Here is a 27685-nt window from a genome sequence, read left to right on the forward strand (position 1 = left end):
TAGTTGTAACAGTTGTACTGGGGATTTAGATCCCCAGTAAATCTCTTCTGCCTGAAGAGAGCTTTTATGTGGATGAGAATTAGCCGGCTAAGGTACTGCAGCTGCCTGAACTCCTTTTTGTTGATATTTTAGAGCAGCTCACAACTGGAATCAGTTGCCACAGAAAACACAAATGTTACTATACCAATTGCATTAATTCATTTAATGAAAAACCTACAAAAAACAGAAACTGAAAGATCTCCATCTGCCTCACCCCCTAAGCTTAGCTCCAGTTCAGCTTCCTACCAACTGCACTGCTTGCTGTACACTGTGGCCTTCTTCAGCTTTTCCCCTTTGTCTTGCAACACCTTATATCTTTCTTACCTCTTACACATGCAAACAGCTTGCAATGTCAACAGCTTTGTTTAAAGTTATTAGAAAACCCTTTGCAGAAAGAGTGCCTTGGCCTGTCTGTGAAAAGCTGGCCATGAAGTCTCCTGTCTTAAGGAATATCTTTTACTCTCATGTCTTTAAACCTCAGCAGTACAAGATACTCTTCCATCACCACACAAAGTGATAACTCATCATTATAACAGCTCTGGACAGGAATCTTAGAACTCGTGTGGTGTAATGTATGTTCTTGTCTCTCCTCCAGTATGCGACAAGACAGAAACAAGAGATGGCAGCAGGACTCTGAACCCAGAGTCACACTTAGAGGTGAAGGTTATATCTAGGGATGAAAAGCAGGACTGTTGCCCTCATCTCTCCCTTATCCTCACCAACATTCACAGCTGCACAAGTCTGTACTACTGCTAGGGCCAGATATGCAAGATAGTTGAAAGTAAATGAATTACTGCACTCAGAAGAGCTGGCACTCTGCAGACCAGGCATTACTGGCCCACTCAAGTATTCTCATGGAAAAAATTCAACAAGCTCTTCCTCAAGGAAACATCCCATTCAACCCTGTTTGACAGCAGCACTAAGTTAAACGCATTTCACAACTAAGCCCTTGAAAAGGAATGGGGAGGGAGCTGAAATCTTGTGTTATGCTCAAAAATTAAACACAAAACAGCTTGTGAAATGCAATTTAAAATTGCAAATTCAGTAAAAGAGAGATACTGCTCTTCATTGCCACCCCATCCAACTGTAGGCACTCCCTATTAAAGGAATAAGCCTTATTTCCTCTTCCTGATTAAAATAACCCCAAGTTATCACAGCAGCAAGGAAGCTCAGCAACAGCTTCGAGGGGTGGCTTCAATTCTTTTTCCATTGTTATCTATAATTCACTTGAAAGGCACCAATACAAACAGTGGACACCAGTGAGAAACGATTCCTCTCATTTAGCTCTTTCATATGCAACTGGCAGAGTGGTGTACATCCAGTATCTGCTGCCTTTGGTTATAAACACAACCCCACCCTTCCTCCACCATATCCTACAGGAATTCCTGTAGAAAAGAGGAATAGGGTGAAGTTTTCAGGACAATGTTGCTCATGAGTTTGGTACAAACATTTACAGGACTGACAGCATAACGTGTCACATTCCCTTTTTTCCAGAAGAGGACACTACTTTCCAGCTTACTCTGCATTAGTCTTAAATCCTTATCCTGGATGGAAATGATGGCTTAGCAAAGTCCTCCAACCTTTTGGCTATTTTCACATGACTTTCAATAGCAGCAGCAATCCGGTCTGTTTATGCAAAATAGCTTCCTCAGGGTCATCCCTCCTCTATTCTTAATGTACCAGTGGCATCAGCTCACCCCATAAAGGTTAAGAAGGCAGGTGCCAAAAACTAGAAGCCATTAGAAAGCATCTCCAGATTGGGATACTGGAAAACAAAGGACCCAATCCTCTCACACAGCCAAGCCACCTCTGAAATTAGCAAATACACCACACAAGGTATCTCCCCAGGTTCTGAACACCCACCTTCATTACCTGAGCATTATACACTTCTTAGACCTCTCCAGAAAGGCAGGAGCACTCGAGTTAGGAACACCTCTGTGGGCAGGTTTTCAGGCAACCATGCCACAGGCTGTGCCTTACCAAAAAGAAACAGTCAAAACCAAGAAACTGCCACATCCATCTCATCCATTCTCTGCCCTCTGAGCTGACCGTTGTCTGCCTCAGGATTAGAGTTTAGCATAGACTAGTGACAGCCATTCCAGCTCCCCACAGGAAAAGCACAATTACTTCTATGTCAGAAGCATTTCTAAACCTGATGAAAGCGAGATCTCTATTTCTTAGGCAATTCTTTTGTTGCAAGATTTCACCACAGTGTCTGAAGCTTGGCAGGAATAAATATATCAAAAAATAAAAAGCATCATACAAAACTGAAACCAACAAAAGGGGAGACAAGCAGCACACAGAAGTCAGCTGCCTTTTGAAAGCAGATTTAGAAGTTCCAAATGTAGATTTATTATCCTGTAACAGGATAATAATAATAGAGGCTGTAATAATGTGAGTCCTACATATAGAAAAACCATCTCCTTTCTAATGGTCTCAAGAAAATACAGAGTTCATCATTGTGAGGATGAACGGGAAATAAGTGATAACTTCAGGGGAAGTCAGAAGTGCTGAAGGGAACATGTACATGAGAAAGTAGCACAGGGTTGAAGGAGGCACTAAGGATTACAACAGGAAGACACCGTTAAAAGGTAGTATGGGCTCTTCAGAACCCATACACCTCTGAAGTTCTGTTCCTGAGTAATGCAAGAGCTGACCTGGGTGCAAAAGTTTCAGTTTCTACTTAGTCACCAGAGATGTGTCTAAAAGCATTTACACAAATCTAATAAAAAGTACTTTTTAAAGGCTCTCAGGTCCACCACCACCGAATCTTTCTTTGGTCAAGAGATAAGCAGTGCCCAAGGTTTCCATGCTTCCCTTCTCCTAGCAGGGAGTTCTAACCTGCTAAAAACACCCTAGCACCACAGATGAGTAAGAACTGGCAGCGTTTGCCTTTCAGTAGCCAACTGCTGAAGTCAAAGGTCCCCCTTTTCCACCCTGCTCAGACTCTCTTCACAGCCTCACAGCAGAGTTAGGAGAGAGCACTCTGTCCCCTTGGCTGACATCCTTACCAGCAGCATCCTGGAAATTCTACTCATCTACTCCTGTGATCAACACATTATAACTCCCTAATGAAAGCAATTTCTTCCTGTGGACCTTTCCTAGTCATTTCCCTGCTTTGTGAGTGCTCCAAGATTACTACCCTTTATGTTCTTTACAGGGTCACAAGTACTAAAAGCAGGAATCAATGAAGCCAGCGTTGCCAATGGCAGCTCCAGACATGATTGGTAATGTTTTTGACAACAGCTTCTCTGAGGTAGCCTAGCTCATCAGCACTTATTTTCTCTATCACTGAAGCAGACAAAAAGAAGCTCAAGAGACTCCCAGCTTCAAGGCAGAATCAACCCATGCCATCTCTAACAGGCAGTGAAGACCCTGCCCAATTTCACAGACTATCTATTGTAGTAGTTCACCATTTTTGGTCTTCCAGCAATTTCAGGATCATAATTAGTACTCTGCTTCTATCACACACTAAAGCCAGTTGTATGAAAGAGGAAGGTAACACCCCATTAGGAAGCAGCAACACCGGCAGAGACATGGAAGAGCCATACCTTGCCCTCGGCATCCATTCTGTGTAAGGCAGGACCTGCTTTACGACAGCAGCAGGAGCTTAGAAGCTAAAGACAACTACTCAGGACTTCCTTCTCAACTCTAACCTTCTGCTGCTGCACTCCACCACTTCCCAGAAACCTTCCCATCAGTTAGTTACACCAGCACCTATGGAGAGGCAGAAGTCGCTAACGAAGCCCCACATGCTTCTCTCTTCTGACAGCAATGGGCAGAATCCTGCCAGCATGGCGAGAATGATCCAGGCAGAGCAGACGCACACACACCTTGCAGACCAGTCCTGTGTTAGCCTTACCCAGGGCAAGGTTATGTTCACTCCTGATTAGAGATAAAGCAAATGAATAGCAAAGACACAAACTATAAATAGGTGGGTCTGTCACTTGTGTATTAAGAAATACATAGCTAAGAGAAACAGAAAGCATCCAAGGTATTTGGGAAAGCAAACAAATAGCTCATCAAAATTAAAAAGATTCACTACATACCACAGTAATTTGATGGGAGCTAAAAACCTGGGGATAATGTAACAGTGCAGCACACAGCTTTTCTAATTGTGTTGAGATAACATCTGCAGCTATTTAACACTCCTCTTATTTTTACATTAGGTGCTGAATAAAATTCTCCCTGTTCAGATTAAAAATGTCCAAAAAATGAAACTACTCCAATGCTGGAATGCAGTGTCAAAGTCTTTGGAAATCTGACAGGGATTTTTGTTTTGGACCTCATATCGAAAGGAACATGAACATTTAGGAACTGTTCAAGTAGTCACCTAGCACCGATGCCAGAAAGCACTCTCAGCAGGCTGCACATGCTTCCAACAGTGACCACACACTCCAGGAACTCCTCAGAAAATGTGATCAAGGGTGACACACATGTTATGCCTGAAGGCAGAGGTTGCTGAATGGTCAGCGTGCTGGTGGGAGTGGAAAGGAATTGGGTGACACATCACAGAGTAGTTTGGGAAACTTCTGGTGGACCTTCAGCCTTACATTGAAGAGGCCGCCAGAAACAAAGCAGGAGGAAGTAGAGCATATAGAGGAGCAGGAGGCGTACGCTATGGAAGAAAATATCAGGGCAGATACTATCCAATACCTGTTACTATAGGCGCACAAGCGTCATTCCTGAGAAAGCCACTTGAACCCATCAGCAGTTCCATCAGGGGTGATAACATATTTTGACGCTCTTACATGAGATATTTTTGAAGGTAAATTTACTGAGTTAGTCACCACATTTTGCTACCTACTTACTAATTGCTTTAGTAACTAGAGTTACTAGGAAATTTAGGTTTGCATTTAATAGTCTATAACATATATTCACATAACGCACTTACCACATCTAATAAACATTAAACTTCAGAATGAGAAGACATTTTTAGATCCTTTGTGGAACCAAACACTGAACTTCAGTTTCAAAGATCTCAAAATTACACCAGAGCCACATTTCACTAAAGGAATTGCTGAGCCAGTCTCCAGTAAAGAACTAAATACGTGCAAGGATCTATGCTAGATCCAAACTTGAAAGGAGGGTACCCTCAGCTTGCCATGCATCTCCGCTGTAGAACTGCCCTGCTAACCAGAGAGCACCAAGACAACCATCTCTGGGAGAACATCACTGCTCAAATGGAAGCTCTTGCTTTGACTACAACAGGAGTTGGGACTCTGAAGTGCGAAAACATCACTGTACTATGATTTAGCAGCAACAGATAGTGCAATGCCTCTTTTGACTCCCACTGCCTTCTCTTGCATGTTCTCAGTTTCTAAGATGAGAAATGCTCAGTGGCAGTAAAGAGCTCTGAACTTGCTGTCTGTGATACACAGACTTAACTCCCCTGTTTCCAAGCAGTGGCTACAAGGAAGAGGGAGAAATAAGAAGGAACTGAAGTACTTGACAAAAGGAAAAACACTTCACATGAGCTCAACTCCTGAAGAGGACTACAGTAATACCATGGGAAATGATACTGCATAATCTACACATATTTTCACATAGTGTGGTAGTTCTATGTTTAACAGTTCACAGGGGAGCAAACCAAGACCTGAAGAAGCGAGGTCCCATCAACACCACTTTGAATCCCCTCTAGAGCACTCTGATGGGCTTTCAGACTTTCATGTCTCTAGTTTTGATGTTCATTCTCATGGCTTTGTCCAATTTTCTATCACAATTGCATTTGGTAGTTTAAGATACTCCTGGCAGTGCAGTTCTGCATCTCTCCTCCTGAGAGCAAGAAACTTTGTGAAGCAGCAGTAAAACAGGAGAAAGTTTTTGCACTCTATCATTCCAAGAATGAAGCCTTCATTTTCTTATGCTACTTTGAAAATTGTAAACACATGGGAATCCAAGAGGTTTGAAAAGTCTCAAGATGACAAGATGCAAAAAAATAGTTATTAAAAGTAGATGAAAATATTCCAAGAACTGAAGTGAAGAGATGAGGGAAAAAAAGGAAGTTCTCAAAATAAACTATTAAGCTTGGAATCACCATGGCATCACTTTAGAGGTGCCGAGGTTACTCTTAGAGCTGCTTCTTGCCCAAAAAGCTAAGCTGTCTGCCATCAATCTGCCTCTGGGGTAAATAGGATCCTGGCTACTATCCCAAATTCAAACAGTACAAACAAACAAGAAAGAAGTCTATGTTAGATTTGTAAAGTGAAATAAGACCTTGCCTAGCTGGAGAGCTCTAGAGCAATGCTGAGCCCCTGAACTTGCAAGTGACACTTCTCCTCTCCCAAGAGACTGCATTTGCCTTTGAACTTTCAGCCATATAGAAAAAAAGCTGAGTTGAAATGTCAGCATCATCTTGGATTCAAATCAATCAGCTTGATGCATGATTGCAATAGCTAAACCACTTCACCTCTGCACTGCCCTCATCCATATGTTCTTTATATCAGCAGTCAGCAGACTGGGTGGCTCGGTGGATTCATTTCCTGTCCTAGGCTTGGGCTCCACTTTAAACAAAACAAAACCCCCTGAAACTGGAAAATAAAAATTAGCATTTCCTGACAGTTAAATTCACCAGACTTGTTGCATCAAGTCTCTTTCTCCATCCAAGAAAGTTGCAAGAAACCCTTTGGGAAGCACTGGTACAACTGGTGAGTTTTAGCTATCTACTCAACCAGCTGGTCACACTTCCACAAAACCAATAAAGGAACTGGAACCCTTTCAAATGCTGACATACCTTTGGGTGAGGGGAAAGAAAGCACTGAAGGGAAGAGCTGAGAGCCCCAAGCAGTGCCAACTTAAAGAAATAGATTGGAAGCAGCCATCCCCACCTCAGTAAATTAATAGCCCACTGAGTAGCAAACTCTTCACCCACTTCTCCAGCTGGGCTTCCTCCAGATGATGTTGCTCTTTATCAGCTACAATGCAAGAGTTAAATTCCCAAGATAATTTAAATCTAAACAATGTGCAGCCTTCAGCATTAACGTAGGTGCCTGCCAGCTGGTGACAGTTAAGTGGTTACTTTCTCAAGCTAAACTTATTAGCTAAAGGTCAAGACACTCCAGAATAATGGAATTGCATTCAAAGCTTGCTCTACCAGAGCTCAGTGAGTCACTGTGGAAGGGGAGGTTTCTCATTGAAGGTGTGTTACAGCAAGCCAGTTGTGTCACCAGGAGTATGTCATACTTTGGGGCTACACGTCCAGGGTGGACTGTTTCCTTTGCAAAAGAAAAGCTGACCTGCCTTTGGGAGCTGACAAGGAAGCCTGTAGGTAGTAAACAGCTGCACTGCAGCCTTTGAATAACTTCAAGCTCTTTGATTTGGTTTCCCTGGTTCGCCCACCCACCATCTTCCCTCATGAAATGTCAATAGAAATAAATCTAGAAAGGGCAAAGAAGGCCTCATATAAGGACAGGTAGTAAAAAATAACCCCTTCTCCACATAGGCTACAGTGGACACTGCTCCAGAACAACACAGAAAAGGAGCAAGTATTAACCCTGCTCACTGGGGATTAAAGACAGAATCAACACATAGGATCCCTCAAGCCTCAAGATGCAAAACAAACCCACCATGGATCTGAAGAGACCCTGCAGCTGTGCAAAACTGCTCTGTGTGCTTGAGCAATCCATTCTATCTCCTGGCTTAGTCTGTCCTACTCATGGAAATGCAGCCTTGTTATTCCAGAGCTCCCAGGGAACGAAAACTTTCACATTCAGCCTCTGGAAACAGGAGCTATTCTGAAGTGAAAGCTCAAGAGCCACTGTAGTTGCCAATCTGCTGACACATGGAGAACAATAGTGACCATCAGAGAATTAGAGCATTTGCAATAGAGCGAAAAGGCAAATTAAAAATAGCTCATGTCCAATCTGCCATCAATCATACCTACCTCACATCAGCTTCAAAAGCACCAGCTGCACATACGAGTGAAATCAAACAGTGAGGAGAAAGCTAACACCAAAAAAAGATGAAAGCATTTTGAGGTTCTACCCTGTTAATTTGCTGTGGCTCCAGAACTGCACTGGTTTGGTTTTGTTTCAGTTTACTTGTCTGTTTTCTTTTGTCTGCTGTTTCCAGGAAGGACCCACACAGATGTAAGCACCTCACTCTCTCAGAGGAACCAGATTTGCAGTAGAAGAGAGTGCAAAAAAGAAAGAGTACACAAGGCTTTATAACAGATTGCCAAAAAGCCCTAAAACACTCTTTTCAGCCCTTTTTACTCACAATTCCAAGTGACACGAACATTAAGAATTAACATAAGGAGCAAGTAAATCCTCCAGGTTTAAAACCGATGCCTCTGGACAGTTTGAAGTGCTGTGTACAGCACCAGTGTCAACACCGCTCCTAGAAATCAAGGGGCACAACCCTTCTGTACTAGAAAGAGGTCATTTTTTCCCCTCCTCCTTTCAAGAACGCAGGGCTGTTGGTAGTGCCAGATGTTTTAAGGAGGAAAAAAAAGGTAAGAATAATCTCACACATGAAAGTGAGGACTGGCTACTGGCTTTCTGCTCACGCTCCACACGCTGTATCCAAGGCCGAAAGAACAGTTCCACCTTGAAAACTGACTGCATAAAATTGTCACCTCATTGCACAGAGCCGCTCCTGTGAGATCGCTGCTGACTTTCTCAAACAAGCTTATGTTGGCTTTTTATTTGCCCTGAAATCTGCGGAAACAGATCTGGCACTGCGGGAGAGAGCTGGATTCTCTCCTTTACACCAGCAGCACCACTAAGCTGTAATTACTCTCACCTGTCTAAACCTACAGGCATGAACAGGCTGCACACACCAGCTCCTTGGGTCCCCGGTCAGATCCTCAGCCAGCCTGAGCTGCAGCTATTTGGGAAGTAACAGTCCTGCCACAGTCCATCCTTAGCATACCCTGCAGTGATAGGTAAGAAACCAAGGTGCTCACAGAAGTTTTTCTTCCTCAAGTTTACTTCTTCTAGCAGCATGCTAAAATGCAAAGCTGTCTTCTGCAGACTGTAACTTAGAGTAGTTTTGTTACTTAAGGCTTTTCTTGAGCTTCTGGGAAGCTATTGTTTTCTCAGCAGCCTGAAGCGAGCTGCTGTCTGCAGCCATCATTCTTTGTGGCTGTAAGGAGACAGCTTCCTAGTTAGAGATTTGCCCGAGTCTTGCGATTAGCACCAAGATACTGCAGCACAAAGGAAACTACCAGAAGCAGCTACAAACGTTGCTGGATAACTCACCCTCTTCACAGTTGCTCCCCGTGAAGCCAGGGCAGCACCTCCACTCCAGCGTGGTCACAGTTCGGTAGGACATTTTATACGTGGGCCTGATGAGAGTCCTGTAACTAACACAAACAAGAAGTCAGCAGGATGCACTTATGTACTCAAGGGTGGTGTTACTAATTCACAGCACATCTGCCTGCCCCAGAGCACCCAGCCACCTCTGGCTGCAGAAAAAGGCGACACACAAAGCAACATAGCAATGGTTTACTACAGTATGGATCCAATTCAGCAACCCTGATTTTTCTCCTTAAGCCCTCATAGTCTTCTGGCTCTTCCCCATACCTCTTCCTGCAAATTACACTTTGTGGAGGTCTCATTGCTACCAAGTCATTGCAAGTAGTGGAGATGCTGACTCTGTTTTCCCTTACTCTGCCTGCATGTGGATGTGTCTGACCTTGAACAAAGGCTGCCTCATTAGCCTTTCCTCACTCAGCACTAACAGAGGTTCCAAAACATTACTCACAAAAACATAAATCTCTTGTGTGTCTTCCCTTTTCTCACCCCCACCACTCAGATCCAGGGTGTTTTAACACAGCAGCATAACAAACATCATCACAACACAACACTTGCTATATAAAACAGATGTGGACAGGCCAGAGAGGGTCCAGAGAAGAGCCACAAACATGATCCAAAGACTGGGCAGCCATGTGAGGTCAGGCTGAGAGAACTGGGTTTGTTCAGCCTAGAGAAAAGAAGGCTGAGAGGAGTCCTTATCACCATGTTCCAGTATTTAAAGGGTGGCTACAAAGATGATGGAAACTCTCTTCTTACAAGGAATCACATGGAAAGATGACCAGTGACAGGTACAAGTTACCCCAGGGGAGATTCCAATTGGGCACAAGAGGAAAATTTTTCACAATGAGAAACAATCAGCCACTGGAATAATCTCCCCAGGGAAGTGGTGGATTCCCCAGTGTTGGATACTGTTAAGATCCAGCTGGACAGGGCTCTGGGCCATCTAGTCTGGGTCATGCTCTAACAAAAAAGGTTGGACCAGATGATTCCTGAGGTCCCTCCCAACCTGGTATTCTATGAAGACTACATCAGTGATCTCCATGGAGCCTTTTTCCCAGCTAGCTGACCCGTGCCTCAGGTTTCCCCATCTGAAATAGGGTTACACTCTTCCTCACCACAGCCGTGGTTCTGCAGGACATATTGGTTAGCTTCATGTCCAGCACACTGCACCCCAGAGTCCCAGTTAAAGCACAAGTACTGCCATGCCCCACTGGAAACTAAAGGGCTACCTGCAGACACAGGCAGAGCTGTGGAAGGCACCAGTGATTCTGAAGTAAAGACAAACCAGACAGTTGCATAAATGCCTGCTTTGCTTTTAAACCAGCAGCCTTTCAAAGCTGGCAGATCAGAGTTTTCCCAGTATATGGCCAGACAAGTCACTGCTGCTATTCATGAAGCTAAAAGCAAACACAGAAGTCATATTCTACAAGCTCCCCTCAAAATTCCTCCCCTTGTTTAACAGCCAAAGGAATTTGGCACACACAGGGAGAGGCTGAAGCTTTGGGATTACAGTGTTGCAGGCTGCAGCTTTATGCTTTTTTCTCAAGGCCAGGCAGACACAAGCTCCAGCACTCGGGTCTTCTCAGGGGAAGAGCCTCCTCCTGCAGTGTGAGACCCAGCAGAAGACAAAAGCAAAGCCTCTGCCTGCTCTGACTGCAGCACTGCCCCAGGCTCAGATGCACAAGGCCAAAATGGAGCTAGAAATTGCAAGAATCTCATCCAAGGGGCAGCAGGTACAGGTGTACATCCAGGAGAGCACTGCAGTGACATGGGTGCAGATACTCTTAAGAGCAGTAACTAAGGCTTGCCAGGAGGGGCTGCCCATGTATGTCTTGGAAAGAAGGCAGGAGCTCAGTCTTTGGGAAATTAATTTCTCAATGAACAGTTGCTGATTGTTTCTTATGCCAGCTGCCAAACACAGAAGCCAACTTCTCCTATAGCCAACAGACAAGAGGGCTGCACAAGCTTTCTCCTGAGCACAGGGCTGCCTGCATTTGGCCAGTGATGGGAGAGCAACGCTGTCTCCTGAGAACATCACGTCCTTACCCTCTGAGCAGCCAAAAAGTACACCAGTAACTGCTAACACTTGACAACTGTGATCCAGGCACTTGTTTAACAGGGACTGGACTGAGCCAGCTTGTCCCACTTAGTGTTTTGCTCTTCTGCATCCAATGGTATTCAGGAGTTTGCAGTCATGAGTGAGCTTGAGGTCTCGGCACCACATTGATGTAGGTAGAGCTTCAGTGCTTTTTCAGAGAGACCCAAGGCATGAAGACTTTTAGTACCATGCTGAGGGTCTCCCAGAAGAGCTCTGGCAAAGCTCACGAACCAAGCCCCAGTCTCCCAACTCCCAGGCCTGGCACTGGACTCAAGACATCTTTCCACACACAAGCCCTGAACCATCAGTCAGAAGTTCATGACTTTGTCACTAACACCACAGCTGGACTTGACCTCAAGATGAAAGTCTCCAACCCAGTTACCAGTGTCCGGAGCCAGCTAGTCTCCAACTACACCATGATTTTAAAACCGTGTTTCTGCCAACACCAAGATGTTAAAACTCTCTCAAACTTCATTATGAAGTGTGGAGAGTGGCTTGAGCCAGACTGGAATCTTGGCAGCAGTTCTGTGTCGGGGAAGTAGCTATAGTTTAATCCTCAAACGAGCAAGGACTTCTCAGGGCATGACAAACTTGGGGCTCAGCTGTCACAGCCTACCACCCACCCTGAATTTCCCAGAAGAGTCCTGACATTTGCAGCTCTGTTCAGCATTGTGCACTCAGGCATGTGAAGTGGTCCCAGCTTGCTAGCTCAAATCTGCTCTGATGTTGCTCTGTTCCCCATAGCACCACTTTCCCTCACCCATGTGAGATGCATCAAGGTCTGTTGTTACATGTATCATCACAACACGCAGCTTCCCAACTGCTATTCCAGGAGGGAAGCAATGAAAACTCCTTTAACGAAGCATCATCACTGCCTGATACCAGAAGTGTTGCAATTGGAGGAAAGGTAAAAAAAACATGGGGAAAGGAGAGGAAGAGAGCATACCTGTTAAAGATCAGAAGCCTTTGAATTAGTGTGTGTGGAAAACACGACAGGCAGAAAAAAAGGTTTCGCGGTGGAATAGTGAAGCTTCTCCCTTGGATGCTATCCAAGCCACAAACAAATAGCAAAACCACAGTAACAAAGGAGGTTAGGATGAGCTACAACCTGCACCTTTTTGGCTTCGCAGGCAGCCAAAGGATATGTTTGGCATATACAGTCCCCTGCCAAGCTTCCAAGCACTTCAAAGAAGCAAACTACCAGGACCCGTCACTCTACCACAGGAGACAGGCCTCATTTACCAACATGTGTACTGAGGCTCACAGCAAGGTCCCAGGGAGTGTGGGAAGAACCCAGCAAACTCAGCCAGCACTACTGCTGTCACTGCATCAGAACAAACCTCTAGCTGCCCCTGGAGACTGCCTGATGGTGTCAGACAAGGCTACAGGAGCTCACCTGCCTGCAGTCATCATTTGGGAAACGGAGTCTCTTTCTTGTGTCTCTGTGTGACTGCCCAGGAAGCGGTAATGTGGGGAGGGAGCATGAGATGACTGATTAACTGCTTTGGGGGTATGAAGCTAAAAATACTGGAGAAGTCAGGACATGGCAGCCAACAAGCCTCACACCTCAGCACACAGGGATACATTCCCCCTGCTCTCAAGGAAGTGTTACTGAACACAACAGCCAGACATGGCACAAGGAAAGTGTCACATTCTTGGATCAGAGCCTCTCAAATCAGGTCAAAGAGAGAGGCATGATCCCTGCCCTGACCCAGGCAGGACAGCCTGTCACACACAGGAAATACCTTCCCCATTATGGATTTCCCTGCCCTTTGACACTTACAAAGATGATGTGGAAATGAATTTCACACCTTTCCTCTCACATCACAAGAGATGGTTTTGTTAGTGCGATTCATTCATTCAGCTGCTGCAGTTTGTGCCTGAGGAGACCTCAGCAACCTTCAGAGGCTTCTATTCATTTCTATTCAAGTTCCAGGCTGAAAGTTTCAACCTCACTTACTGGTGGGTTTCAGGATAACAAGAACTTGCCTTTTGACTGGCAAAGAATCCAAGAAATCCAAGCTTGCTTTTACCTACTATTCTCATGGCAACAAATTCATATGTCAATGCAGTGGGTCCAACCCTGTACATCTAACTGGTGTATTGCCTTTCAGAGACAATAATTTTCATTCTAACAAGTGCTCTTTCTGCATTAAAAGAGAGCCTGTTTCAGAGGAGCTATCAAGAACTTGGCTCTGAACACCACCATCCCCACTCTAGACAGACCACCATAACTATCCTCTCAAAGCCCACCAGACACCAATTACACCACATAGCTTCTCTGTGCAAGGTAACTCTAGGCAAGATAACTTCACCTCAAACTAGTGCCACAGTTGAGACAGGGACAAAGAGTACCTTGGCCATCATGTTTGCACTCAAAAGCATGGCAGAGACCACCACTTGTGAATGAGACCTGTGCTCCTTTCTTTTCTGCAGCCCCAACTTTTCCAGCTTCTCTAGCACAAAGGCAGCAGTTCCCCAGGGGAGAACATAACCAGGAGTTTCAAGCATGCTCCTGCAGACACTGGACAAAACACAAAACCTGCCGCTGCAGATATGTTGGAGGCCTTTGCCAAAGGTGAGGAAGAAGTCTGTTTAATTCTGAGCATGTCTGGTTTGCACAAGTTAAGATAGTCTAAAACCCAGAAAACACAAACTTACACAAACCCCCTCCTCAAGCTGTACACAGTAGCAGTTTACAGTCTCTCAGTCCTAAGTCAAAGGACAAGGAGACAGATATTTCTGTGCCACCAGAGTAGTCATCAGCCCCTGTCTTCATTAACAATGAGATCTCAGTGCTACTCCAGACCAGCACTGCCCTGCCATAGCAACAAGACAGCACGTATGACACTGCGAGATCAAAAGGCTTTCACTAGCAGCCTGAGGAGACCTGAGCACAGCCTGCAAAGCAGATGGCCCTCCACCTGTGCCCAGCTAGCAGCACACAGCCACCCACACTGCTCCCAAACCTGAGAACATGCCTTTGTGCTACAGCTCGAACCCCTTACATACCCAGATCTCCCATGCATCCTGTTCACAAGAGCACAGTTCATCCTACATTTACATCCTTGTGTACACAGGCAAGTAGGCATCTTTTTCCAAGCATATGACTCTACATCTTAGAGAGAAATAACAGAATTAAACACATAAGAGATGGTGTGTAACAGGACTTCAAACAGCAATCCTAATTCCTAATGCACTGGAATAAGCTTTGGAATTTATTATTCAATTGACTAGAAAGAAACAGAGGATTTACTGTGGTGTTACTACTTCTGAAATTGAGGAGAAACATCAGCTAAAGGCCAATCTCATGGGTGACAAATCCCCAACTTCTCCTACTGACCCTGTAGCAATAGCCTTCAAAAGCAGAAAAGACCAAAATGGATGAGCCTGCTGAATTCCTTCTTTGTTATTCTGTAAACTAACTTGTAAAATCCCTCTGGGAGAAGAAATGTGTTAAATGAAAACAACAAAGAAAATACAAAGTTCAAAACCACCAAAAAGCAAGATTAATTCATGCAAGTTCGATTGCCGATGTCATCAAAAGCACATAGCATTTGCGATAAGCCAAACCAGCAGGAATACTGAAAGTGAGAAAACATGCAGTAACTAGCAGCTGGAAAGGGCATCAGAGCCCAGACCTTCCCACCTTTCAGTGGTGTTTGAAGCTAACAGATGAGTAACTTCATGCTGGGGTTCCAATGGCTCTTGCTGAAGTAACAAGACCTGGTAAGCCCATCCCTGTACAAGCCAGCTATGGGTTTCCAGGGGAGTCTTCAGATTCTCTGAAGCCAAAAAGTGCTGCAGAGACAGGATGCCTAAGGACTAGAAAGTGAGACAGATATGTACAGCAAGAGATAGCAGGATAAAAACCTCACACAGCTTTGCTGGGAACATTCATTTTTCTCGGATGAGACAAGTAGGAGAGGAGACAAATATCACTCTCAAGCAGCATGCTTCCAGAAGTGAGAGAGGGATTTTCACAGCAAGAACAGTTTGAAGCAGAAAATGTTTGTCTTCTGAAGGCCATAACAGCGCGTGATCTGCCTGGCTGTTCATCACAGTCACCTACCTCTCAAGACACTGTTTTACTGACCTCAACACTCATGCACAAATACTGTAATGAAAATTAGGCTGATTTTGGCCAACAGGGCTATAGCAAGAAGTTATCCTATTCTCAAAGTCATAAAACACAGTAAGACAAAAGAAGTGCTGTCCTCATCTTTGAGGTGAAGTGGCATAACCTGACTGAAGACACAGAGGTCAGAAAAGCTGCAGCAACTGGATGCAGGTCTCTCATCCTTGCCTGGCCTGTGAGACCAACCCTGCTCAGTGACCCTCAAGGAGTGCAGCATCTTCAGCATGACAGCATTCTGCATTAGCTGCTGCAGCAAAGGGACTGCTCAGGAGAAGGGTTACCATTCCGATGCCTGGGTTTATGGGGACCTGGATGCAACCATCCAGGCAGCAGAGCCCCAGAGATTACATTACTATTGAAACACCAAGACTTCATCATTTCCTTCAAAGAGATAAATGGCATGTGATTTTCTAAGTACACCAGGAGTTTCAGCCAGACTGCTGGAAAGTTGCCTGTTCACTTCGTAGCGTGACAAAGCAAAGGCATATCCTATGGCGCGTAGAAGCTGAAGCCTTCACTACACAAATGGAAAGAGTTCAAGAATAGATCTGATGAGGGAAAAGTCTCCAGCCAAGACTGCTCCAAAGCAACTCAGCACCCAAGCTAAATAAAGAGTCTGGGGTGGAGGGCAAGAACAGAGCAGCTCATCTCATCCCAGCCAAGATGACGACACTTCTGCAGAAGTACAGCTGCCAGCTGCCCAACAGCAAGTGAACAGACAGCAAGGACATCACCAAAGCTGCTGGGCTGGGGATCTTGTGGATACTCCTCTGTCAAAGGCTTGACCCTGAGCTGCAGTTTGTGCAATAAGGGAAAGAAACCTAACACGAATGAATGGGAGACAGGAAATAGATTAAATCCTTGTCTGGCCACACCGATGTCTGCTGTAAGCTGAGTCTCTATCAGAGAGCCCCTCTCAGCTGTCACCACGAGTTGAGAGATGCCTTGGGTTTTGGCTGGCGTCCCTTTAGCTAGTGAGCAGCCTGATAATGGGTGCTGGCAGGGTGAAAGCTTCTTCAGATACCACTGACTCCCTGCAAACAAGGAGATGAAAACAGTTTGTTTCAAGTGCAGCTGGGAGAAAAATACTATAAAGCCAAACTAATGCCAATGACTGACTGACATTTTGCATTGCCTACAGTCATGCATAAGATCTTATGAATCTCTCTGTGCCCCTCTTTAAGCTCAGGCACCAGAAATCTCACTAGAGAAAAAGAGGAGGTGGCCAGATGATGATTGTCTTTTTGGCAAAGGAAAGAAGATATATTTATATTACCTGAACAACCACAGGGATATAGAGAGCACAAATATTTTTAGCCACTACTAAACCTGGAGTAAGTCGATATCACCAGAAGCTAAACTTCCAGAAAGCCTGAGGGCAGAGGTACTAGTACAGAGAAGGTAAAGAGGAAACAGAAACAACATTGTTTGATGGGAATGAAGCATTGGCTGTGTGAAGCATTCCTGCTAGACTGTCATGTAGAGCAGACGGAGTCAGGCAGGCAATACTTAAGAACCACAGAGAAAATACAGAAGCTCCTCCATATTACAGGAACACAATCAAGAACTGGCGACCTATAGAAGGGATTCACTGCTTCCCTTTCCATGAAGCCAGCATAAGCCCTCTATGGCGTTTTGCAAAGCGCTGGCACAGGACACCATCACATCTGATACTAACACGCTGCTGTTCCCTGCTGAAGCTATCTACTGAAGATGTCCCTACTTGGGCTGTCCACCCAAGACACAAATCCCGTGACCAGGACAACTCCCAGACAAAGAGTCCTGTCACCTAAAGCTTTCAGACATGCTAAGATAGAGTTTGGGCTGGTTTTTGTTTTGGAAAGGTAGGTAAAGATCCCGCTCAAACCACTAGGTAGAGGAAGTGGGGGGAGTAGGGCACCTCAGTTTTCTGCTCTGTTCATCTTCTGTAGGATTCTTCAGAGGCCTGACAAAAGAAGCGGTGCAGCATCGTGGCTGCTGTAAGCTTACAAGCCCCTCCAAAGCCACTTTCTAAGCAGAAAAAGAAAACGAAGCGTAACTTGCAAGGAACTGCACTAGCAAGTGAAGTGCTGAATAAAAGAGGGAGTCAACTGCCCTGTGACTTTGGGGACTGTCTGTCTTGTTGCTATCCTTGCAAATTTTCACTTGAAAACAGGAGATCAGATTCATCTGAATGAGGAGAAGAGACTGGCATCTCCTAAAGAGACTATTCATTTTGGTGAGAAGATCAAAAAAATACATCAACCTCTGCTTGACTCCAAGGCAACAGAAAGCCAGTTAGTCACATATCCCTAGGTGCTGGCAACATAATATTGATAGGTTAGCATGTAGGCCCAGCACATAAACCATACAACATGACTCAGGGTTACCAGATGTTGCCCACAGTTGTTCCATGTCCCAGGATCCATCTTTTTCAGTGGCTGTTTTTCATTGTGTTATCAGAACTCAGATGCACTGCTGAAAACAAGCAGCCAGTTATAAAAGATGTCTGGCATGGGGATAACTTCAAAACCCCACTCAGCTCTCAGGACATCAGTGGCTTTGACTTCATTGCTACGTGTTCCCTTTTGTAGGGTGGCAGTACAGGAAGTTATCAGGAACCAGTACGTGTCACTCCTGCTTTACTGTTGTTGATAAGTGGATTGCCTCTAGCATTTGTCAGCAGCTTTCTAAAGCTCCTTGGGAAAGAGATGTCCAGGGTCTCTCTCTACTTCATGCAAGAATGTCATACGGTGCATGATTAGAGGACAGACAGTATAGTCATTTCTCTGGAAGGGTGCCATTCACTTTGCTTGCGTTTCCTCCCACTTCAAAAGGTACAGAGCATTAGCATTCTTCCAACTCTTCTAGGAGGTTCCTTGGAATCACAGAATATGACCTTGAAGGTCATCAAGTCCCACTGTTAACCTGGCACTACCAAATCCACCACTAAACCACGTCCCTAAGCACCACATCTACACATCTGTTACATACCTCCAGGTGAACTGCCTTCCAAGAAACACAGCTCCTGTCCACTGAGTTTCCACCAGCTGAGATCTTAAATATCAATAACCCCAGATTCTTTCCATGTTTTCAGATAGAAAAGTCTGCTGCCATTCTGCATTGTCTCCAAACAATTGGACTCATCAGGCAAATGAACCAAACTCCATTGGAAACTGAAAAGTTCCATGAATAACAATGTCACAAGAGCACACACCAATCCTAAAGGCTCTGGGTTAACAATGTAAGAATCGATGTATATGAGTAACTGCAGGAGCCCATAAAAAGGATTTTTACTAGTAACATGATCAATTGTTTGGTACTTATGAAACTACAGTTATGTTAACAGGGAAAAGTAAGCAAGATTTTTGGCAAGTTTAGGAGACAAGGTGAAAGCTCAGAAGTTTCTAATGGCAATTATGTGAATAAAAAGTCTGGGAAATTAAAAAGCTTCACAGAAGTTTGGCCATGACAGTGTAAAATATTAAGTGTTTCAACCACAGCCTTGCATAAAACAAGACCAAAGAGACACCAAAGCAGATATATTACAAGTGAAAAAACTCCAACTGACCACTGGCCAAGTAGAAACTGGAGAACCAGCTGTGGTAACTGCCACATGGAAAATGTGAATTCCAGATGAAGAGTCACAAGAACAGATTGGGAAGGTGGGTCTCGGGGTATTTCAGTGGGAAGTTCAACCACATTCTGGCTAGGTTACAGGACATGAGGCCCTCAGTCAGTGCCCTGTGGGTGAATGGGTAATAATAACAATAAAATGACTAAGCTTTGTGAGCTAAATTATGGGGTTGTCTACATGGGAAATTGTTAGACAAGCTAGGTGTAAATTTAGAGCACAATGGCTTTTTTACACCAGTTCCCAGATGGGTGGGTAACACTGTTCTGCTCCAAGGATGTCCTTCAGAAGAGGCAAAGCTCAACAATACAAGGACATTTTGCATACTGAAAGATGGTAGCTGGGGATAGCTATTTCACTCAGGATGAACGTAGGTAGGTTCCAAGACTGTAAATGATAGAAAGGCAAACCAGGCTCAGGGCAAGTTTTTAACAAGTCAGTGTCTCTTGAGCTTTGTTTCTCATCTGGGGAGAGGAGACGTTGTGCTCATGCATGCCTCTAAAGGATATTGAGATGTGGGAGTAGGAGACACTGTAAGGAAATTCCACTGTGAAAGGTACAGGGCACATTACCTGTATCCATCACCAGCTGCAAGGAGTATGATCAAAGTTTTCCACCTTACCTGATCAATATTACTCTTGAAGACCCAAGTAGGAGGACTTGACACCAACAAGCCACATAGTGCCACTGGTCCAGCATCCCTGCTCTCCCTGTTCAGTCACACTGCACTCTTGGACTTTACATTTATTTAGCTTCACACCTGACTAACAACACTCTCCTGTGTGGAGAAGTACAAACTGTCACTACAAACTAGGCTAAACTGTCTCGCATAGCTTGTCGCTGATAGTCCACTTACCTTCATGTGTAGTTGCTCCGCAGCTAACACAAGTGACATTCTTTGGTTACGCCACCATGAAGCTGGATTTCCCGTGTGACCCATTGATCTCAACCCTCCACCCAGTCCCTCAAAGCTAACCAATGTTGTGAGAAGCAGAGGAAAATGTGGGCAAGGTGAGACATGAAGATTTTTACCTCACTAAGTTGGCACAAGGTCCTGGCCACCGGCAGCTCTGATAAACTCGCTGGATCACCGTTTCTGACCCATTCTGCACCTGGCAGGAAACTGTCCGTGTAACCGTATAGTGACACCAATGCCTGCAGAGAGAAAGGACACTGTTAGCCCCCGGAAGACAGCAAGTTGAACCAACATGCATCACACTGCAGCAAACACAGAGCGAGTATCTGGGGGGTGGGGTTGCTGCTGCTGCCAGCCATAGCTAGCCTAACTTGCAGTCTTCAGTTCTCACCCCACCCTCTCCTCCCAATAGCTGCAGAAAGATTCCCTGCTTCTGCCAACCTGAACCACAAGAGATCCAGTAACGCCTCTTGCTTGGTCCTCAGAGGCCACAGTTTTATAGTACATAATTTAGTTCTGTTATCATAAACAATAGGACTTTAGAAAGGGTGGGGGAGGAAAGGGGGAGAAGTGTTCCAAATCTCCTGATAGTCAGTTCCCATTGTACTGGTCTTAATTTCATCCTGCTCATTATGGTATCATTCTGCAAAGAACAACATCTGAGTTGGAAAATTCTGCTTTTTCGGTGTGGTGGAGCTCGTTGTCAGCACAGCTCAAGCAAGTCATATTGCTGTCCTGGTGAGGTTACAGATGAAAAATGGACAAGAGAAAACACAGAGAAGGGAGGAACTGGTGTCTTATGCTGCCTCACAGGAAAATAAGAGTGAGATTACTCCTCATTGAAAGATGTGTGAGAAGGTGGAACTGCAGTGTCAGCCCTACAAATCGGGACCCTTTTCCATCTTCTCTGAAAAATATGCTTTAGTGGGGGTGGGAAAAGGATACTTCCATTTGCCCCTTGCAAGCATCACTCATGTTTGCCAAATGCTGGTTCATGGTTTTGCTTCTTGTACCTTAGCACAGTTAACAGGTTCCAGAGCCACTTACTGATTAGGGATCAGAACTGGGGTCACGAGTAGGAAGTGGAGACATACCAGCTTGTGCTCTAATACATACAAACTGCTTGCATAAGCATTCCCTGCACACGCAGAGGAGACCTAGCTCCTCATTCCTCTTAAAGCAAGAGCCCCCAGTACAGTTGATCCCTTCTTCTCCAAGTATCACAGTGGCTCCCCAGCCCTGCATACCAAAAATCAAACTGCTTGCATAGTGGGACCAGGCACCTGCAGGTTCCCTCCTCCTTCCCTAACCCACCTTCCCCATGGCAGTTTAATTTTTCTAGTGTTTGCCATTTACAGCATTTGTTGTGTTTTGTTTCCTTTTTGGATCCCACTTCATCTCCACAGGAGGCTCCCTGCTCTCTGGATAACTTATTCCCATGAATAGGAGGTACCAATGCCAGCGGCTGAGGCAAGTGCTACAGGCTACAATGGGCAAGCTGGGGCCAGCAAGCAGCTCACCGAGCCTCAGCTATAGCCAGAGAAGTGGGGCACCCAGAGACAGGGTGGCTTTCTACCCAGTGCCACCGACTCCAACAGCGGCACCAAGGCAGAGCCATGCAGCTTTCCCTGAAGACAATGCTCCTGCTCACTGTAAACCCACTTGCAATTCCTCATCAGGAAGCATGGACTACAGTCACGTCTCAGGCGATCCCAGGGCTGGTTGGGAGGTCCCAGAGAACTACTTCTCAGCTTTATTGAGGATCTGTGGTGTACCTATAGGGATCAGACACCATAGTACCCAAATGCCTCTACTAATGTCTACATCACAGAACAAAACTGGGGGGAAAAAACAGAAGCTTAATGAAGCTTCAGATCACATAATGACAGCAGATCTTTTAACAGGTCCAACATGATTTCTGCTCAAAGCTTAGGGGGCAAAACCCAAAGACAAAGAAGAGTTAAAGACCAGAAATGTGACAGTTCAAAGTAAAGTCTTCTTTTTTGTTTCACATGCACACATGGTGCAATTGGCCATTTCGTCTCTCTAAGCCTTAGTTGTGGGGTTTGTTGAGATGGGTGTTGCTGGATAACATCTCATGCCAGGAGAAGGGGTAAGTCAAGCTGGGCTGGGGAAACCACAGCTCTGTATGATCTACCTTGAGCCTGTTTTAAGCACAACACTCACAAGCCCCAAGGCAAAAGCATTTCATGTCAGGAAAAACAAACTGCACACGTACAGAACCTGAAACGACAATGGCAAGAGCAACAAGAAGCATCGGTCCCAACACAAGAGCAACGCTAGCAACACGTAACAGAGCATAAAGGGGCACAAACACTAACAAATTCAGGCTAAAGTTACTAAATGTTTTAAAACAGCTGAATTATCAAGGACTTGAGTGCCTCCCCTCATGTTAAGACCATTTATCTGGCTTGACAACAAAATCCAAATAAATATTTATTTACACATACTATGCCTTAACTGTGTCCCTCTGGCCTTCTCTCATCTTTCATCAGTCATCTGGAATGGAGCTCTGTTTCCATGGTGTGGAGCTGGATTACCCTACACTGATTATTTCACTCTAATACTGATTTTGGTGGGTTTCCAAGACAACCTGTCCTGCCTTCTTGGGTGCACACAAAGGACTTCTGTCAGATAAAACCAAAAGAATTCAACTGCACTCTGAGCAAAACCCTCCATATCTGATGCCAAGTCTGAAGAACTTCATATTCCTGAAGGCAAATGAGGTGGGAAGGTGAACAAAGACGAACACCACCACACACCCCAGCACAATGCAGAAAAGCAAAGCAGGTATGAAGGCTGCCAGATTCCCTCTGGCAATCACAGGGTCTGCCTATCTGCTCTGGTTAATGTAGAATGGCAGCTCCAAATTGCAGTTCCTGAGGAGAAATTGGAGACTAACCATTACTCCCTTTAGCCTTCCCTTGCATAGGCCCACATTTAATACCATCTTGCTCCTTCAAGGATTATTTTCAGCCAGCCTGGGAGTCTAGCACTACATTCATGGATCTGGAGCTAAAGAGGTGGCACTGTGCAGGCTGCCTCTTGTCAAAGCCTGCAAGAAAGGGTGGTTATTTTAAGCTGCCTCCAAAGCTGGTTTTACCAGAGCTTTCATTCAGTGGGTGCTGCTGATATTCTTTCCAAATGAGTCCAAAACTACTGCTGTCCAACTAGGTCTCTTGCACCTTTGCTCTACCTGGTCCTTGGAATAAGCTCTTCAGGTACATGTATCCCCTTACAAGTCCAAGGAATTTGGCAGTCACGTTGTCATTTCTGCCTTGGAAAAGCTTTTGTGGAGGTGAGACATGCTGGACAGACCTTGCTACAATCTAGTGACAGAGCCTTATGCGGCGGTTGGTGGTAAAGGCTGCTCACACACTACAGTCCACAGAACAGAAGCCTGGACACTGGTGGGGGAAGAAAACATACTTGTCCGGGTTCATTACTTCAGATGACCTGCTCAGTAACCTGTTATAAAAGGAAGCAATCACTATGAGAAGTGAGAAGCTTCCAAAGGCTCTCCATTCACTGCTTTCCTTGCCTGAAGCCATCACCTGGGTTTGCTAGACAGAACAGGACTAATAGCCCATGGTAGAGTAACAGATCCTGCACTCAAATCTAGTGACAACCTTCCACCTTCCTGAGCAGGAGCACCAAGCATGCAGTGACAGTGATAAAGTACCACAACATTTGCCACCCTAGCACTCCCAGAGTCTTCTCTAAAGCAGAACTACCACAGTGTGGATAACAAAAAATGTTCAGATCCCAAAGACACTCAAATAATACTACATGAACACAGATTTCTCTTTACCAGCAGAAGGAAGAGTTTGGTTACAAAGGTACCCACCTAGGAGCAAAAGGTACATTTCCATTTGCAAAACATCACACCACTGGCTTCCCATAAATAGCGTAGCTTTACTACAAATGCATCTATTAGGCGTTTGCTTTTAACCATGGCATAAAAGCAGGTGAGACAGAAATACAGGAACATAGCTCATCTTAAGACACATGAGGATATATAGATTGGAACTCACTGTAGATATAATAGCACAGTGACTATGACAGACAAAACCACCCCAACATTTCTCTTTGCAAGCCAAAAGTCAGCAAGAACAGTCTCCAGAATGCAAACAGGCTTCAGACAACGTGACGAAAGGCCCCATCACGGCTCACAGAGATTATAAATGACCCTTTATATTATATACAGATGCTAGCAAGAAAGGTTTAATACTTTTCCTGGCATGCATCCAGGATGGCAGAGGATGTATTGCTGCTTATTCAAAAATAATATCCCAACCAAGCAAACAAAATTATAAGAATAGCAGCTCCTTTAGGGCTGGGTCTGTAGCATCTCATGCATGCTCATCACCAGCATATTTAGCATGATGCCTTGCAGCGTCTGGTGGCATTCAGCTTCCACTGCTCTGCTTAGACAACCAAGTCTCCATGGTCCTTTTTCCCCAGCTGTTTCCAAAGAGAAACTCTTTTCCTCTCCCAAGTTGTTGAACTCTTGGAAGGCTTTCACGGACAACTGAGGACCTGCAGACCATGGCCTGCTAGCTACTGATTTAGACAGTTTTGGTCCAGGATCTCGCATCTTGATCACAGCTGACACGTTGTTCCAGAGGGAATACAAGTGCTGATGCCAGCGTACATCCAATTGTATTTACTGTATGGGTTCAGGGTGTTACTGAGGACCTTTCAGGCTAACTAGAGCAACAGAATTCAATAGTTTGATTCCATTTGGAGAGTCTCTGAAAACTACTATTCTGAGCTTAAATGCTGGGAGGTAGTCAGCTGCCTACTCTCTGGTGACTCAGCTGATTCATGACTTCAGGCACCTGGACCCTGAAGCCTGAAGTTAAGAAAACCTAACTTCCCAGGGCATGCATAGAGCAGCCTGAGAGAACCTCAAAGGGCAGCTGAGTTTACACAGGGAGCCTGAGCTGCATTTTGCTTCTGCAAGTAGATGCCAGGGAAGAAAACATACTGTGCACCCCACCAGCTTTCTGAACCTCTACACCCCTCATTAGGAACCTTATTTGGATGCACAGTTTATCCTCTGGAGATTCTGTATGTCTGTACAGCCTTTAATCCTACAGTGAGAGAGAATAGGGACTGCAAAGGGTGGAGAAGTGCAGCGTAACAAATAAGTTGAAATACTCAGTTCCAGAAGAGCTGTATACTCTCATATCAAAGCTCAGTTCCCAGCTAGCAAGACTGCATTAGCTTAGAGCAATCATTTCACAGATGGGAAGACACTGACAGAAAGCGAGCTTCCTCTTCCCCCTTCTCACCACTGGGATTTGCACAATACTGTTTCCTAAGCCCACCACTCAAGGGATATGTAAGGGATCACTCCACCCATTCACCTACTGTGAATACTTAGAAAGACTCACACCACAACAAGCTTACAGAGCCATCCCCCAAAGCAATGTTTCTATCTCCTAGTCCAAGTGCTGGCTTTTCTCCAAGCTTCTCAAACTCCTGGGGGTCCCTGGAGGTCCTTCTAGGCAGTTTGCAAGAGAAAACCCAACTGGTTGTTCGTAGGCTTTATTTCACTGTTCAGTTTGTGATAGCTAGTCCAATGTCAGAAACCACTGGGCTGAACCGATCAGGACTCAGCAAGCAGCCTGTTTAATCAGGAACGTGCAACTTGGAAATGAAAGCAGCTGCATTCTTGCTTAATCACTTCTTTCAGTGAAATGACAGTTCAGCTCCACACACAAACCTGACTTGCTGCTGTGCCCTGTGGAGGACATACCTACAGCAACCAATACCTACCACACACGAGACCTTCTGGCAACGTGGTCACTGCAGTGAAGGACACAGCTACATATCCATAGTCTTACAGTACATCGTGCTCCTACCAGCATTAAACGCTGTGCCTTTAGTGAAACAATCCTGAAGTTAGACCCCTAACAAAGTCATTTATGTGGTTGTAGAGCAAAATAAAACAGATTTAGTGCAGGTTTAATACTTCCACATGGCACACGGTACAACAGAAAAGCTCAACTCACCAAGACTTAACTGACCAAGACAGAAGCAGGCAAAATTTTTTTGGATGAGGAAGACAAGGGACCATAGGCTGGGTCATTCCATCAGCACCTGCTGCATGTGTGTGAGCATAAATTGACCCTCCTCATCCCCAATAAACACTACAAAGTTTCTCAGTAAGGTTGGCATTCCTGATGCTTGCTATTTGCCCTAAAGCTTTGTGCTGTGTAAACAAGTGCACTGAATTATCATTTTGTTTCCATAAGGATAACACACTGTGTGTTACACTTTGCAGAGATCAACATTTAGGGCACAGAAAACAGTAGGAGTGTTTTGATAGCTAGATAGATTTCCCCACATTCCCTAACAGTTTTCACTGGAGCTATCAATTTCCCTGCAATCCTAGAGAGGAATTTCAATAAAATCAGACTTGACTTTCACTGGGAAAAGTTGCTGTTCTGATTCCTTGAAAGGGAACCATGCCCTCTTCTGTGTAAGTAGTATAGCATGCCACTTGCTCTGCCTCAACAGCAATGCCTACATTGTGTGCTGAAGCCCACCACCAGGAGAGGTTGGTTATTTATACACTCTGCTGAGGCTAGGAGCAGAAGTTGCCCTCTACATGCCAAGAAATCCAGATTCAAAAGCTGCCAGGCTCACTGGGACACCCAGTTCTACAAAACTACATTATTTCCTTCTTATTTACAAATACACACATCCCTGGATATGCTTTGACTCTCATCAGGATCAAGTTTACCAGCTAATTCAGTTGGCTGTGACCGGATTACACTTTACTGCTGTGACCTGGCTAAAAAGCAAACAATCCCATCACGTGTTACTGGAAAGCTCGGATAAAAAACAAGCTGGGCTTAAGTTTCTCCTGCTCTTGACCATATTCAGGCTCTCCCCAGGTAACCAGGTTTTAGGATCTGAGCCTGTCATTCAGCTCATTGTCCAGAAAAAAGCCAGCTACAAAATTCAACTGTGAGCATCAGTCTCAATATTACAATGTTCAGAGTGGATGGATTGATTCAGGTCTGTAGATTGAGGGACTATTACTAAGGAATCCATGAAAGACCACCTGGCAGGGGCAAGGAGGTGGCTGTACTCAAGCTTACGATGACAAGGTTCACTTCAAAGCAGAGTCTGCTAGTCCATTACAAAGTCTTAAGAGGTCCGCAAGTCAGAAGACATGACAAGTCACAGTAATCTTGCTGTCAATACCAATGTTTTACGCATGCCTTACTCCCACTGAGTACTTCATAGTCCCTGATAGAGGTTACCCTGACTCCTGTGAAAAAGGAGGAAAATCTTTGTAACAGACCATTCATTTTGGGAAATGAATAAAACTGGAAGCCTGCTGGTGTTTCTGAAGCCAGACAGCAGCAGCCATCTGAAGCAGCATAGAGTCAGAGGCACGAACAGGAGTAAGACAAGTTCCAGGTCTCCCACTCCACTGTGTTGGTCACATAGATTGGAAGGAACTCCAATCCTTCTGCACACACCACCCCTCGAGTTTGGAAGAAAGCAGACACTAAAATAAGCTCTGGCCAGCAGAGTACAATGGGACAATTTATGTAAGTATCTCCCAATAGCATAACACTTC

The 27685-nt window shown here is 44.9% G+C and overlaps 1 protein-coding gene across 1 annotated transcript in view; it reads right to left on the reverse strand.

Annotated features, from left to right (window-relative positions):
* The window catches only part of COL26A1 (collagen type XXVI alpha 1 chain), a 170046-nt gene that overhangs the window by 125210 nt on the left and 17151 nt on the right, over positions 1-27685 (reverse strand). The window contains exons 2-3 of the mRNA XM_065694560.1: positions 20178-20300; positions 9240-9337 (exon numbers count right to left, since the gene is read on the reverse strand). Of these exons, the coding sequence (XP_065550632.1) occupies positions 9240-9337; positions 20178-20300 (221 nt within the window). The remainder of the gene's footprint in view (positions 1-9239; positions 9338-20177; positions 20301-27685) is intronic.

Source organism: Lathamus discolor, chromosome 14 (genome assembly GCF_037157495.1).
Source record: "Lathamus discolor isolate bLatDis1 chromosome 14, bLatDis1.hap1, whole genome shotgun sequence".
NCBI lineage: Eukaryota > Metazoa > Chordata > Aves > Psittaciformes > Psittacidae > Lathamus > Lathamus discolor.